Source organism: Talpa europaea (genome assembly GCF_964194135.1).
Source record: "Talpa europaea genome assembly, chromosome: 1".
NCBI lineage: Eukaryota > Metazoa > Chordata > Mammalia > Eulipotyphla > Talpidae > Talpa > Talpa europaea.
In genome coordinates this window covers 2188010-2204035 of record NC_140073.1, presented here as the reverse complement: position 1 = coordinate 2204035, position 16026 = coordinate 2188010, and the positions used below count along the sequence as shown (strand labels likewise).

Sequence of the window (16026 nt, the reverse complement as noted above, 5' to 3'; positions counted from 1 at the left end):
ATAGCTAATTGGGGAGAGAAGGGCCGGATTGTCTGGCGGGGCCGGAAGAGCGGGTGTGGGCTGCTGCGAGAGCCGGGAGAAGGCGGCCAGCGTCGCCCAGCAGCTGCCGCCCCGAGACGTTTGGAGATTACGTCAGCGTTGGCGAGCAGGGGAGCCAGGGCAGCGAGGGGGGCCTCGGGCAGCCCCCCGCCCCGGGACTCCCGACAATGCGGCCATTGTCGGGCTAGCGAGCGGGCTGCAGCATGAATGGAGCACGGGCCTCTTGACCAAGGAGGCCGCTCGCTGTCCGATCCCTGCTCTCGCGTGCCGGGGGGCCCGGGCGGTGTGGCTGGCTCTGCGGCCCCGGGGCAGCCGGGCCTTTCCCTTTGAGCGGGCGCCGCCTCGGAGACCCCCACAGGCTCTGGGCCCGGGCCCAGGTCCCAGCCTGTGCTGGGCTGCGCTGGGCCGGAAGCCGGAAGCCGGGGCCGCGCCGCGGGGCCGCCCTCAGCATGGCCGACTGGCTCGGGGCAGGCGCGGGCTCCGACCCGCTCATGGTGCTGCTGGTCATCATCCTGCTGGCCAGGTTCATCCTGTGGTCCTGCCTCGGGACCTACCTCGACTACAGGCTGGGCCGGGGGCCGCCCCAGAAGCCCAAGCAGGACTAGGCCCGACGGCCGAGAGGCCCCACTCCGGAGGCTGCCCTAGGGAGGACACAGTCCCAGCCATGTCCTGTGCCACGGCCGGGGCGGATGGGAGCCACACGTGAGCCGGAGCTGACCCAGGCCAGCTGGTCTCCAGCCCAGAGGTGGAACCGGGAGGCCTGAGTTCAAGTCCAGCTCTGGTTGACCACGGAGAGACTCTCTTTCCCATCTCTGTCTCTCTCCCTTCAACAGTGTTCCCTGGACACAGGGAGGGTCACTCAGTGGAGAGACCAGGGCGGCCAGCACCGGCGTTTCTTCATGTGCTGACTGTGTGGCTGGGTCACGCCCGAGGCGAGGCCGGGCAGGGACCTTGATTGCGGCCAGGACCCACCACCCACCGCCCCCACCTTCCGTCACGTCAGGGCTGACTTAGGGAGCAGCAGGGCGGTGGGGGGGATGTTAGTGACACCCGGAGGCCAAGTCTCACCCCAGAGCAACTGGGTCATGGTCCTGGGTGGGGGTGCTAGGGGTCTGGGACCTGCAGGAGGCCCTGGCTGCAGGGGCTTCTCATGCTGCAGGGCAGCAGGGGAACAAGGGATGGGTGCAGCCCCAGTCTGGGGACACTGAGCTCCAAATGGACTTGGGGAGCCCACAGCACAGTGCAGGGGCTGCGGGGGCTAGAGCCGCTGCCTGGAGCGTGGGCCCCCTGCCATGTCCTGGCGCAGGGACCCCTGCTGAACGGTCACCCATGTGCTTGAGAGGCTGCAGGGACTCGGGGCAGGACTGGCCAGCTGGACAGGTGCTGGGGCCCAGACAGGCCGGTCTTAGGGATTATTAGTCACAGCGGAGCAGAACTCAAGGACACGGTCAAGGACACGGGGTGGGGGGTCACGCATGATTTTACTGGTCTCAAGGGAGAAAAATTGCATCTGTGGTCTGAGCACAGACACATCAATTCAGTTTGAACCCCCTTCTGTGCCTGGCATGGGGCCCCGATGTGGGGGTCTGCCCCTCGCGAGCCGTGCGGGCACAGAGCAGAGCCGCCACCGACCCCAGGCCGTTTCGGCCTCCCCCGCCCCCCGCCCGGGTGCCCCCGGCCCTCAGGGGCTGGCCTCTGCTGTGTGGCTGCCCAGCGTGTGGCCTGGGCCAGAGGAGCCCGGGGGCCCCACGGTAGAGAATGAGCGACTGGTCCTAGAATAGAGCTAAGCCACAGAGGAGCGTTTTTCCTTTTTTAGCCAGATGTGCCTGCTGAGGGACCCCCAGTGCTTGGGGTGGCCGCCAGCCAGGAGCCCACAGTGGGGCTGGTGGCCTCCGGCTGCGGGCAGGCCATGGGGCCGTGGGGCTGCTCACACCCTCCTGGGGCTCAGCCCTGCAGGCATGGGCAGGGAGGGGGTGCTGCGCTGCCTCCAGCAGTTCCCAGGTCTGCGGGGGGAAGTAGGTCGTGTGTAAATAATGTTCTGCTGGGGGTCTGTACCCCTACAGGCTACCAGAGGGCAAGGTGCCCAGAGTACCCACACGGGAAGGGGTAGGCTCCCTGGAGGAGGTGTTGAGGGAGCTAGGACATGGGGCGTCTGGTAGATAGGGGAAGAGCCGTGTTCCTGGCAGGGGGAACAGTACAAGTGGGGGCCTGCGGGCGACTATTTATGGGGCTTTTAGGAGCCATCCTTGGCAGGGCTTCTGAGCCACCTGGGCTCAGGCAGATTCCCATCCCCCCAGAAAAGCTGGGTTTGAATCTCTGGGGACAGGGTTAACAAGCTCCCCCAGAGGAGTCTCAAGTCCCCAGTGTTTGAGCGTTGGAAGCACGGAGGATGGTGAAGATGTAAGTGGCAAGCCAGGTTGGGGCCAGATGGTAAGGGCTTTGAAGCTTGCCTAGGAGTTTGCATAGAGGCAGAAGGGAGCCTTCAAGAGCGAGGCTCCTGGATCTGCGGTGGAGATGGGTTTCCGGGGGCAACGCAGGTGACTGAATGATGGGGAGGAGGGGCAGCTGGTGAGAAGCTTGGCAGAGGTCAGGGGCTGCACCAGACAAGCGCCAGGAGAGCAAGGGTTGAGTCTGAGAGAAGTAGCAGGGGCTGGGCTTGTGCCCCGTTCCCCCTGGGCCCGGGGAGGCCCCCACAACGGCCGCCCAGGAGGCACTGATAAAATAGACCCAGACTGGTCCAGGGTTGGAAGGGCCCGCAGACACCCTGGGCTGCCCTTTGCTCGAGAAGCTTGTGCCCTCCTCTCCGCTCCCCTGTAAGCCCCGTGAGTCGGGACGCCCCGCTTCTGCCTCCCCCCAAGCCCTCTTGGCCGCTGGCGTTCCTGTAGCGTCCTCAGAGGGACAGAAATTAGTTAGAAATTAGTTAGAAGCAGAAAACGGCCGCCTACGCCCAACCTCTCTGCCCCACAACTGACAGCGGGGTTGGGGGTGGGCCCCGCGGACGGACCCCCGAGTGCCGCTGTTGGTGGATACTCGGGGTCCTCTTGCGTGCTGGGTGTTTTGGAACAGGCCTGTGGTGGAAGCTTTCCCGGTCAGCCGGGGATGGGTGGGGGGTGGGGGTGGGGCTCCCTCTCTCCCTGGGGGCAACAACGACCTTTGCCCGGCGCCCGGGGTCTTGGTGGAATGTCTCCAGCCGCTCCGTCCGCCCTGGCCACAGCCGGCAGGTACATGACCTCGACGCTGTGACAGCTGGTGGGCACGTCCTTCCCGCTTCCCGCTGGTCTTCACCCCCGTCCCAGCCCCCAAGACCTGCTGAGTGCGCCCCTGGTGTGGACGGCTGCTGACTGTGGTCTCACTCGGCCCTCCTGCTGGATTGGCAGGGGCAGGGAAAGGGAGCCCTCCAGAAGGCTGACCCCTGGCCACACCATTCACCTGCACTCCGGGCAGCAAGAACACGCTCGAAGGAGCAGCAGACACCTACAGATGCCCATCGGGGTGAGGGAAGATGGGAGTCAGGAGGCTGGGTGAAGCCAGGGCCGGGCTGGGCAGCTGGTTCCTGGTGGGCACAGGGGGCAGGAGGGAAGGAAGGGGCAGTGTCCACACAGCCCTGGTCCCCAGGGACAGTGGACATGACTCAAAGAAATTTGCCCCAAGGGCTTCATCTAAAATTGTTGGGGATGCCCTGATGATATTTGCCAGGGTTTCCAGAGCATCAGAGCCAACAGGGGTGTGTGTTGAAAGTATTTGGGTATCCGGAATCTGCCCACGGGATTACAGAGGCCGGCGAGTCTAGAATTTCCAGGGTTGGCCAACAGCTGGACATCAGGAGAGCCGACGTTTTCTGAGTGTGAAGGCAGGTGCTGAGAATCTTCTCTGGCTCAGAAGAGGCTGGTCTTTTGTTTCAATCAGCTCTTCCACTGATCGGACGAGGCCCACCCACACCAGGAAGTCAGTTCACAAATTCAAATGTCAACCTCGTTTACAAACACCTTCCCAGGAGCGCCCAGACGGCCAGCTGCGTACCCACAGCCTGAACACGTCCGTGCCTTTGCCGCTCCCCACCAGACACAGCGCTGCCTGGGGTGACTCGTGCAGAGAATGGCTGCTAAAAACCCACCTGCTCTAGATGGGCATCTGTGCCCCCCAAATACAGTCTTAGCTTTTCCTTCGGAGTTTCCCACCTGCGCTCTTATTAACAGGGCATGTTCATCGCTGTCACTGGAGGCCCCACTGGGTCAGCTCCAAGGGCGGGGCCCCAACAGAGAAACCCCGTGGGTGGGGATTCCAGTGCAACAAAGCCACGGACTGAGGTTCTGACAGAGAATGCCAAGGCCTGGAAGATCAAGGTCTAGGCCTTCAAAGGCCTGCCGTCCACGAGGCCTTATGCTCCCAGAACAGTTCCCGCCCTTAGCGCCATCCTTTGAACAGGGTCTGAATTGGGCTCCAGAGATGACTGATCTGAACCCCCGGCCCCTCCTCTTGGACCCCCTTATAGCCCACCAGTGAGGTCTCGGAGCCTCTTGTCTTCACCCCTCGCCCCTGCTCTCCCGATGGCCAGTGCTCACCGTTGTCAAGTCCACTCTCAAGACGCCCGTCGCAGCACTGCTCTTGCACTGCAGTGGACTGATGGTCTTTCCCAGTTGGATATGTTTTGAAAACCGAGGTGGACGCCACATTTACACAGATTTTAACATGCAGCCCCCACGGCCTGTACCCACAGCACAAGTAAGAGCCCAAGCTGCAGCATTTCTGCCTGCCTGGGCTCCCTCGGGCCCTCCCCGCCCTGGGCGCCTCTTCTCCCTGGATCCACCATCCTGGTTTCTGTTGATGTAGATTCGTTTGGTCTGTCTCTAATTTCCTCAGAGAAACACAGAGCGTGACTTAAAACAATGTGTCTGGCTTCTTTCTTTTCCATGACGTCTGCCAGACTCCGCCTGTTACCACGTGTGTCCACTGTCGGTCCTTTTCATCGCTGTGTAGTATTCCCCGGTGCCCATGCCAGCTTATGTTCCCTTCTCCTGTGGAGCCACGTCTGGCTTGTTTCCAGCTGTGACTGCTGTGGATAAAGCTGCTCAAGCTTCTCAAGGGGTGCACGCCGCCATTCTTTTAGGCACATGCTCAGAAGCGGGGATGCCGCGTCCCAGAAGCACACGTGTTTATCGTCATCAGGGGCTCCACGTGGTTTCCAGGGCTGCAGTGCCTCACCCCCATCCCTCCCCGGCACTCCCAGCTGCTGCATCCCCAACTCGGCCAGGTCTCTAAATAATGGCCACGAGGTGGATGTGGCTTCTCCCCTGCTCGGCCACACGTCCACGCTGAGCAGCGGCCGCGGTCAGACTCCTGTGGGTGCCCGGAGTGTGTGCCTCCTCCAGGGGCCGGCGCTGGCCCCAGGTGGGGCTCCAAGACCCCCTCGGCCCGGCCTCATGACGCCCAGCCCAGCCCTGTGACCGCGTCACCATTGCTGCCGAGCGCGTCTCCCTGCCTGTGAGCTGAAGTGCAGCCGACTAACAGTCACCGTCCTGCGTGCAGCCCAGGCCGGGAGCAGGAAAGGGACCTGGACGCTGCTGGAAAGGAGGGAAGAGATGGGAGGAGAGAGGAGGGACAACAGTGAGGGGCGGCAAGAGGCCGGGGTGGGGCCATGAAAGTGGCCCAGGGTCCCCCCGCCACCTGCACGCCCCGACACATGATCCCATGGGAGCCGGCCCCCCACTGCTGTGTGTAAACAGAGCCTGCCCCTCTGGCGTGCCCCGTCTCCCGACACTGGCCTTCGCCCTGCTACGGAAACCCAAGCTGCAGGCCGGGGCGCGGGCTGGCAGATGTCTGTGAAAAGGGCCGTCTGCCCCTGCCGATAAGAATTCTCCGGACACCGGCCGGCATTCCCCGCGGGCCCTGCGGGGGACTCCGACAGCCCGGGTCTCGACCCTGCCTCTCAGGCCCTGCCGCGGGCCTGGGGCTCCTGGCCCTGGCACCAGCTCCCCGCCCTTGTGGACCCGTGGCCATCGACGGCTCTGGGGTCCTTCCTGGGAAGGAACTTTTCTCTGCAGGCCCTGAGCTGGGAGCGTAAGGGTTGTAGATTCGTCTGGAACTGCCTGTTCCGGATCTCGGGGGGCAATCTGTGGGGCTGAGGCCGGGCGTGGGGTGCTGCGGTGACCAGTGCGTGGTTAGGTTAACTGCACCATGTGGCGACGTCCGACTCCCCTCCCAGACATTGTGAAGACGCCGCCGCTTTTCAGCTATAGGTGCTCCTCTGAGCACGGCTCCTGGCTGCTGGCTGCGTGTTCTTGGGGCCCCCGGCATGTGGGTCGGCACCGCCGCGGTGAGCGTGAGGTCCCAGGGGCGCCCAGCGGGGCACACCCTAAGCAGAGTGGCCGCCGGCCGGCAGGTGGTCTGCAGGCTGGAGACCCGCGGCCCTCGGAGCGGACGGGGCTGTCACCACGCTGTCTGCAAGGCTTCAACCTGCCAGGCCCGCGATTTCATTTCATTTCACTTTTGCAGGGTCCAGCTGATGAGCTCATATGTCGGCGATGTCCTCCCTTTATCTGCTCTTCCACATCCAGGATCTCCCCAAATGGCCTTCATTTGTGGGAAAGCAGCCGCCCCCCCTTCACAGCCCGCAGTGTTTGCTAAGAAATGAAACGTCCTCGGCTCCGAGTCCCAGCTTCGCGCCGTCTCCCGCGGCCTAATCGAATGAGCGCGGCTTATCTGCGCGGCTCCCGCGGGACGGGCGCCCTCTGGCCTGCCGGGTGCCCAGGGCACCGCGTCCTTGATGCTGTCTGATCTTTTCCAGAGCCCCTGTGTCCACAGGCCCGTGTCCCCATAACCCGGTGTCCTTGGCGGGTCGAGGGCAGCAGGGTCTCCCGGGGCCTCCTCGGCCTCGGCGCGCGGCTCGCCCTGGCGGGATGTGCGGGCCGCCGCGGGCCCGTGGCTGGATTCCCTGGGTCTGTGCGGACTCCGCCTGCCCCGGCGAGTCGTAGGTGGAGGTGAAATCCCACCCCCCCACCTCCCCACCCTATGCAGCTCTGCGGTGGGGGGGGGGGGGCCCAGGCCGATCTCTGCGGGAAAGCCGGCGCCTTGGGGTGGGCGAGAGGGGTGGGTGCTGGGGTCTCCAGGTCACGAGCCGAGGGTGGTGTCCCCTTCTACGAGGCGCCGCCTCCTGCAGAGCAGTGGGACCCGAGTTTGGTGATTTCAGGCTCCTGTAGAGGGGCTCTGGCGGTGGTGCTGTGTTTCCGAGTACATGGGGGCTGGGGGGGGCCCTCTGGGAAGTGGTGGGGCGTATAACACTGCTCTTGTCCCCACCTCTTCCGAGCTGGCCGGCTGGGAGCTTGGGAGAAGGCGGTAGAGGCAGCAAGGACGAGGCTGGGGGGACAGGGAGGGGGTGGGGGCTGGAGTCAGAGGCCGGGGCTTTCGCTTTGGGGCCGAGGCTGCCAGGGCTAGGTGGGGCTGTGAGTCTGTGGGGTGCAGTTCAGTCACCCCCTGAAGAGTGGAGTTGCCACTGACCCCAAGGCCAGTTGGATTCCAGGGGTACCATTGCACCTTTGTGGGTTTGTCCACAAAGGCTGGGGCCCAGGCTGTGCTGTGATGTGGGCGAGTGCATCTGTGGGTGCCAGTGTGTGTGCTGATGCGTGCATGCGCGTGTGCATATGTGTGAATGTGCACCAAGTCCATGAATGCATGTGCGTGCCCACGTGATTGTGGAACACACGTGTGAGCACGGGTGTGCATGCAAGCATGAATGTGTGTACACATGTGTGTGAGTACATATGCGTGTGAGTGTGTGCATGGGTGTGTGTCCAGGGGCACGGCGTGTGACACCGTGTAGCTGCAAGCCTGCTGGAACACCCGCCGCGGGCCTGCGTGTGCTGCTGCGAGGGCTCGCTCTGCCTGGCGGGGTGGGGAGCAGGCGCCTCCGGGAGCAGGCCCAGGACACAGGTTCGGACACGCCTTGCAGCAGGTTTGCACCGTGCCCTTTCCAAGGATGATGGTGGCAAATCAAAGGCTCCTGGGCCTGCCCGGCCAGCCTGCAAACAGCAGCCGTCCCATGGGGTAAACAGAGTGGATGTGTCTCCATGCTGAGGTGACTACAGTTACGCCCCATTTTACAGGTGGAGAAACTGAGGCTCGGAGCGGTCAGGCTCACGTGCAAAGGGGCCCAGGCCCTAGGGAGGAGAAGCTGGGACCTGAACTCAGCTCCTGGCCCTTTCTTGTGCCCCAGGTCGGCTCTCAGCCGTGGTCGTGCCTCTGGGCAGGGTCCTCTGGACCCCAGCTCCCCGCCACTGACGGGAGGGGGAGCAGGGCTGGCTCGCCCGGCGTGAGCCCTGGTGATTCTCTCTCAGGGGCCCCCACTGTTCACTGCTGCTCTGTCACCGGCAGGAAGTTCTCCCTCACTTTTTGAGCAGGGTCTGCCATTTTCAGTCTACACCAGGCTCCGCCAGGAAAGCCCCCGGCAGCCAGCCAGGACCTGCTGGGAAGACTCTAGAACCGTCTCCCGGGAAAGCCGGTGCTGTGCGGTGGTCGGCGCCCCCAGCCACTCTCCTGAATCTCTTTGTAAGCCAATTACTGCTCGCAGGAGGGGTCAGGCTCTTTATCTCCACTGTGGGCCAACCCATTAGCCTCTGGGCCCCAGAGGCCAAGGGTGACATCAGCCTGTCTTTGGTGGTCTGCGAGGGGCTGCAGATAAGAACGGCCCATTTGGGGGGTGACGGCATCCTCCCCATCCCTGCCCAGGATTAGCACCTATCTCTCCATTTATCAAAGCCCTTCAGGGGACGCGCCATCGCTGGAGAAGCATCGGGCTCTCTGTCTCCAGCTGGGTCCCGGGGGACGGGCGCTTCCCCCTGGGACAGCCAGGCCTCCTCAGCCAGTTCCCCAGCCCTGCCCCAGCTGGCCAGCACTGGGCTGGTGCCTGGACCAGGCCCCGTCTGAAATGCCAGGGGGAGGCATGTCCCCTGGAGGATGTGATGGGGCCGACATCCCCCTTTGAGCTCTGCCCCGCTCCCTCCAGGTGGGAGCCCGGGTGCCGCGCGAGGCAGGTCTCGGGACTGCCCCCCTGTGCCCGCCACCCTGCTGTCCCGCTGGCTCCTCCTGGAATCCACCCTCCAAGCCTCAGGAGACCCTCGCCACGTCACAGTCCCGGGCCGGACTCCACTCTCTGCTGACTTTCAACCCTGACGCGCCCCTCAACATGGGCGAGCCCTTCCCTGGCCTCGGTTTCCTCATCCGCAGAGGAGGGGTCAGGGCGTCAGCCATGCAGCACCGCCCTTCCCGGGGGTGCTTGGGGGCTGGACCCCAGGCGTCCGCAGGGTCCTTGTGCAGCCGAAGTGGAGAGCCGAGGGTGGGGGCCCGGCCGCTGCCCCAGCGCTTCCGGCCAGGCTGGGGGAGCGTCTCGTCCGCCTGGGGCGGGTGGTCCTGCGGCCTCTCACCCCCAGCCCGGCCATGGAGGTGACGCCCACGCCGCGGGGCGCCCTCGGCCAGCCCAGCAGCGGGGGTGACATTTGCAAGTTGTCTTCGGTTTGCCTTGGGAGCCGCACAGACAGGCCTCTGCAAGAACTGCCGTGTCACTGTCCGTGATTTACAGACTCAGCGTGTCCAGAGGGGCCGCGCCCTGAAGTAGCTGGGGGCCGGCGGGGCTGAGCCTCGACACCGGGGCTGACAGCAGGCCCTCGGCCGTGAGCACCCTGAGCCAGCCCGGCCCGGCGGGGTGTTCTGCTCAGCGGGTGGGAGGGGTGTGTGGCTGCTTGTCCTGCTTTCACGTGGATTTCCTGATTTTCGGGAGCCACCCGGCCCTTCCAGGGGGACCCTGTCCTCCCCTGGCCCCCGCCCCGAGTCCTCCAGGGACTGGGGGGCTGGGCCCCAGAGTTTCTTTCCGGGAACCGGCAGTGGGGGCGGGCATGCTTCCCCCGGGATCTCATCTCTCATGCCTGCCCGCCCAGGCTACCGTCTCCTGCCCCCCAAATTACATCCAGACAGCGGCAGTGGCAGGCCCCTCTCCCAGCCCAGGGGCCCACCAGTCAGCCAAATGGGGCGTTTAATTGGAACGAAGCTGGCGAGCTGCCCGGAAGCCCCGAGGAAAGGCCCCGGTGGACCCGCGTCTGCGCCTCCGAGCTCCCCTTCTCCGTGCCCCGGGGCGTTGAGAGCGGAAGCGCCAGCCGGAAGCCAGGCCACCGTAGGCCCCCGGGGGCTGGTGTGTGGTGGCAGACCCCGTCACATGGTGCAGGAGGGGAAACTGAGGCAGATGCTGTTGGCAAGTCTCTCTGTGGACATAATTCTCAAGACCTGCCTGACAGGCTCTCCCACAAATTCCGGGTGATTCTCGGGCCCGCGGGAGAGCGGGCAGGGGGCACCGAGCAGTGGAGCGGCGAGGCGAGCCGCAGCGGGTGGGAGGCGGACAGGCGCCGAGCAGATGTGGCTCGCGCCAGAGCACAGGGCCAGGCCCGGCTGTGTGGGGGAGACCAAGACAAGGCGGGCTGGGCGCAGAGGCGGTGAGGTGGCGGCCCGCAGGCCCGAGCGGTCGGCAGACCCTCCTCCTCCAGAATCTCATCCCTGGTGGTGTGTGGCCAACAGAAGTCAGTGCCTGGGGGCGGTGGCAGGTGGGCGGCCCCGGTTCCGTCCTCTGTGGAGCAGGCTCCTGTCAGGAGCCAGGACACGCTTGGCCCAGAAGGCTGCTCTGCGCCACTCAGAGCCTCCCTCAACCAGGGGCACCCAGCCCTGTCCTTTGTGACCCCCTGGCCAGGTTTCTAAATCCCTGTGCCTCCGCGTCCTCGCCTATGAAATGGAACAGTAGCAGCCCACTGCACAGGGCTGGGGGTGCCCTGGGGGGATGCATGTGGAGTGCTTGGGAGAGAGCCGGGGGGCACCGAGTGTGGGTTAACTTACTGGTATGATGGTGATGGAGGTCGGGTGGGGGTGGTGGGGTGGTGATGGGGTGGTGGAGGAGATGGAGGTGATGAAGTGAGCCCTTGTTACGTGCTAGGGTCGTCCTAGCACAGGGACACCACAGTGAACAAGACAAGCGTGTCCCTGCTGTCCCGGGGGTCAGTCCCGACGAGGGTGATACAGTGAGCCTGTCACCCTAACTGGAAAGCAGATGAAGCCTTGTCTCAGAGGGAGGCGCCAGAGAGCTGTCTGGGGACGGGCACCCCGCAGGCCTCTTGGAGGGGACAACGGGGTGGGACATGTGTTAAGGACGGTCCCCTCGCTATTTCCCCTCATGTCCCTGTGGCTGCGTATTGACCTCCGTGGGGCCCCGCGATTTAGAGGGGTCCCTGGGACAGCCTGTGAGGGCACTGTGGATGCCCCTGGCTCCCCGCCCGCCCCCCGGCGTTTGCGGCCTGGGCCCTCTCCAGGCCGGGCTGCAGGGGCTGCGTGGTTGGCTCCGGGGTCTCCATGGCGTCCCAGCAGCTGCGGGCGTGGTTTTCCGGGGGGAGACTGTCCTCGGAGCCGACCGGTGTCCCCGGGCGTCACGTCCTTTGTAAACAGCGGCGGTCGGCAGGGGGTGAGCGTGAGGCTGGGGCTGTCATCCGGGCCCCTGCCCCAGCCCCCACGGAAGGCCCTGCTTTGGGGGGACGCCGGCATCTGGAATCCATTTGGGAAATTCTTTCTGCATCAACCACTTTTTCCAGGTAAGACGCACACCGCACTGACTGTGAGAGATGAAATACCGCTCTCGCTCTGCCGGCCACGGTTTTATGGCCTCTAATTAAACACACGCCCGCCCCTGGACTTGCTTTGAGCGGCCCCTTCCCCAGAGGCCTGCAGGTTGGCCCCCGTCCTCACCACCCACGGGACCTCCCAGACCTCCGGGCCTCCACAGAGGGTCATGGAGCTCCCACCCCCGGGCCTTAGGCACGTGTCCAGCCTGGGAGCAGAGGGCCGGTCCCCGGGAGGCCTTGGAGACCCGGCCTTCATGCTTCCTTGAGCATCAGAACGTCCCTCTCACCCCGACAACATGGAGACCCCAATATGGAACAGGGGAAGCTGCAGGGGGCCGGCTTTGCGTGGCCCCGCTTACCCCTGGGCCCCTGCACTGGCGACAGAGCAACGACAAAGGACAGGGGTCGCTGCCCAGGCCTCAGTGAGCCCTGGAGCCCAGGCGTGTCCTGTCTACTCCCTAGCCTGTAAGGGTGCCTCAGGGTGCACGTCCCTCTCTCCTGGCAGGTCCTGCTGGGCTTGCCTCTTGGGGTCTCCATGGTCCCCTTCCGGGGCCTGCCTGAGTGGCCCCAGGTATCCCCAGGCTCACCTCCTCTGCACCTGGGGCCTGTCTTGGCTCACACTGTGCAAGCATGTGGTTTCCAGGGGGCCCCAAGACTTCTTGGGGTGCCTTTGGCTTGAGGAGAAGACATCTGGCTTTGTTGTCTTTTCCACCTCAGGTTTCTGCTCATAGTTTATCTGAGGAAGAGATGGGTGACGACAGCAGCAGCTGCCTCGCTCGGGTCGTCCTCCTTGGCGGGCGAGGAGCCGGGAGTGCCCGGCGCGGCCAAGGGACGGTTTGGACATGAGATGGCGCAGCCCCTGCTAACGTCACGCCCCTCACAACACCGTCCCGTGGTGGGGACACACACCCTCCAGGAGCGCCCGCCCCAGCCGCCTCCCCGGGCCTCCCGGGCCTGTTTGGCCAGGGGTGGCCACACGTCCAGTGTCAACATGGAATGGAGACTACCCAGCCTCCCTCCCGCAGCAGGCGCACCGTCCTCCTGCTCCTCCTCCGGCCCCCCCAACTCCCTCCTCCCTAGCTCCCGGAGCCTGGAGGCAGGGGACTGGCGGCATGGAGCAGAGGCCGACGTCCCGGAGAGCCCCCCTTTTCCCGGAGAAGACGGGGAGGCAGGCGTGTAGCAGATTGCCTGTCGGGTGGGCTGCAGCCCCAAACAATAGATGTGGGCCAGCCTCTCCCGCTGCCCACGGCCTGGGACAGATGCCCAGGCCCCGCCAGCGCCCCAGAGGTGACCTCTGGGCCGCCCTGTCGCTCCATGGAGGCGCCCTGGCGAGGAGGGAGGCAGACAAAGGGGACCTCTGGCACAGGCCGGGGGCCCCGGGGGAGCACGGCCGGCAGGTGCTGCTATTGTCTCGGACACGGGGGCCTTCCTGGGCTCTCCCACTTGGAGGCGGCAGGACAGGCTTGGTCTGGGGGCCCCTTGCGCTCCTCCAAGGACCCAGGAAGCTGCTCGTGCTGGCCCCATCCAGCCGTCCCCGCCCCAGCCCAGCCCTGCCCGTGGCCCTAAAACTGTCCTTCAGAAAAGCAATCACTGTCGGGCCCCTCAAAGAGCACCAGGGGCCGAGTGTGGGTTGACGACCGGACCGGCCGTCGGGAGTGCTTGCCCGGCCCGGCACGATCTTTCCTGAGCTGGGCAAGGCGGCCGCTTCTGGAGCCCGAGCGTCCCTCTCTGCAGAGACCCTCTCCCCGGGAGGACAACTGGGGTGTGAGCTGCTGGGAGCAGGGGTCCTTGGTGTCCTGAGGGTGACTGTGTGTACCCCAGTTCTCCGGGGTGCACGTGTGTCCATGCGCCCTTGTCTGCACATGTGTGCTCGCGTGTGCAGAGTGTGTGCAGTGCGCATGCAGTGTGTGCACGTGTGAGCAGCACGCGTGTGTGCATGTGTGTGCCCCTCACCTCAGGGGGATCTGCTAGACCAGATGCGCCGTCGGTCACCGTCCCCAACGGCGGGGACACGGTCTGAGAGGGGTCGTCGCGCACGTGCTCGTGCAGGCTGGACGGTGCGGCCCCCTGGGGCCCCTGTCTTGAACGTGATTAGCTGTGACCAAAGCATTTTCAAGCGAAGTTGCGTCTGACGTAACGTGCGTGCAGCACCTCAGCCGCGAAGAGGAAGGGACGACCTCACCTCCAGCCCCGACCGCCCGTGCCAGCGCGCAGGGCCCCCTCCCAGACGCCGCGCTGATGTCCACTCACCAGCGGTGGCCGGGCTGGGGCTGGAGGACTCCGGGAGCCTGCACTTGCCCTGTGGCTTTTTCCGTGCGGACACAAGTGCACAAGACCAGGCCCCCAGCACCCTCACGGGGACCCAGTCACCCCCTTAAAGGCCACCGGTCCCAACACAGCCGTTCCCAGGGTGAGGGGCCAGGACTCTGGTGGGAACCTCGGCCCAGGATTTGACCAGGGCAGACCTGAGGGGTGGTCTGGACAAACGGACACGAGTCGAGGCCCCACACTGGGGTTCCACATGCAGGGAGCCCTGCCCAGGACCCTCCCCCTTCTGCTGACACCCCTGTGGAGTGAAAACATCCAAAACATCCTAACGCGAACCCCTAATCCACCCGTATTTGCATTTCGTTCTCAGAAGTCATCGTTTGAAAAATTTCAGGTCCCAAATTAGCTCATCTAAGACTGTGATTATACAATAAAACAGCCGAAAATACTTAGAGAATTTCATTTTTATTGCCATTAAAAAGATGAAATTAAAAATAAGTAAAGAGTAAAGTACCTTAAGCTGGAGTGGAGTGGGTGGGAGAAACCAACTCTCCTACCAGCGCACCGCACACCATCGTTGTGCTTTTTAAATAATTTCTGGTTTCGGGCCTCCCCGGTGGCACAGCGGTTGAGCGCTGGGTTACGAAGCTGCCCGCGGCCTCTGCGGCGCCGGTTCGATCCCCGCCTGCTCCCCGGCCACCTGAGGAGGGTCCCACATGGCGCGCAGACCTCTCCTGCCGCCCGCTGCTCCCCTCAGCAGTGGACTTCGGTCCTTCTGCCTGCTCTGCTCCCCGCTCTGGCTCTGGTGAATTCTCTCACCCTCCCGCGCTTCTGACTGTACCCAGTGCATGTGTAAACAGAACAAACAAACAAAACAAATAAATAAAGAAATAAAACATGCCTCTATAAAAAAAATAAAAAAAAATAATTTCTGGTTTCAATTTTATTTTATTTTATTTTTTTAAAGATGTATTTATTTATGCAAGCACTGGGGGACAGGCCAGAGGTGCGGGAGGGTGAGAGAACCCATCAGAGACAGAGCGGGGAGCAGAACGGGCAGACGGACAAAGACACTGCTGAGGGGAGCAGCGGGGAGACAGGAGAGGTCTGCCGCGCCACGTGGGACTCTCCCTGGCCAGCCGGGAATCGAACCCGCGCTGCAGAGGCTGAGGACAGCTTCACAGCGCTGCGCTCAACTTGCTGCGCCACCGGGAAGGCCCTCTTGGTTCAATTTTATTGAAATTTTCTTTTTAACATCCTTGTAGGACCCACGGTGAGAGTTCAGCACAATATCTTCATGCAGTTCAACAACCACCCGTCTGGGCGATTACAGGCTGAACCACGACACGTTTCTATCTTTTACCAAAAAGGACAGCTGTGGGCCGTGACAAAGGAGCGTCAGACTGATTAACAAGCCTCGATAGGTGCCTGTGCTCAGAGTTATTCCAAGGCCTGGTCCACAGGCACCCCGCCCGCAGACACCCCGCCCACAGGCGCCCCCAAAGACGCCGCCCACAGCTAGCTGGCGGCCATCCTAATGGGAATATAAATGTTTAAGTGGCCCACGCAGGACGCCCTGGCCCAGCACCTGTGACCAGGTTTGGGAGCAGGCCCGACCCACGTGGTGTCCCTCAGGGAGCTCTGCGGGGGAATCGCTCATGGGACAGTCATCCTGAGGGTGACCGTGCAAGGGTCTGAGCCACAAAGCCTCATTCATCGATTAAGTTGGTGTGGACCCAGACCGCGGCCCCACCGGGGACTGACCCCAGTCAGAGGCAAGGGCCCCCGTGGGTCCTGGTGGGTTGGGATCACAGGGCTGTTTTAGACTTGTTAGAAGTGACCCCTCTGCACAGACTGGGGGGCCAGGGAGCCGGGTGCGTCGGGCCGCTGGGAGCCAGGCCGGGGACATGGGCCGCGGATGCCCTGCCGGCTGGGGCTCACGGGCCTTGCCTCTGAGTGCCCTGGGGTCAGTGCGGCCCCAGCACATGCCAGCAACCTGGGGACTTCCACTTGCCCATTGGGAACGGCGGGGAGTGGCCCCTGGGGCGGGCAGGGCAGGGGCGGGGGGCCGCCT

The 16026-nt window shown here is 64.1% G+C and overlaps 1 protein-coding gene across 1 annotated transcript; it reads left to right on the top strand.

Annotated features, from left to right (window-relative positions):
- Positions 1-399: 399 nt before the first annotated feature.
- SMIM38 (small integral membrane protein 38) lies at positions 400-917 on the top strand. The gene has a single exon (XM_084232377.1). The coding sequence runs from the start codon at positions 489-491 to the stop codon at positions 642-644; it is 156 nt and encodes a 51-aa protein (XP_084088503.1). The 5' UTR covers positions 400-488; the 3' UTR covers positions 645-917.
- The last annotated feature ends 15109 nt before the right edge of the window (positions 918-16026 follow it).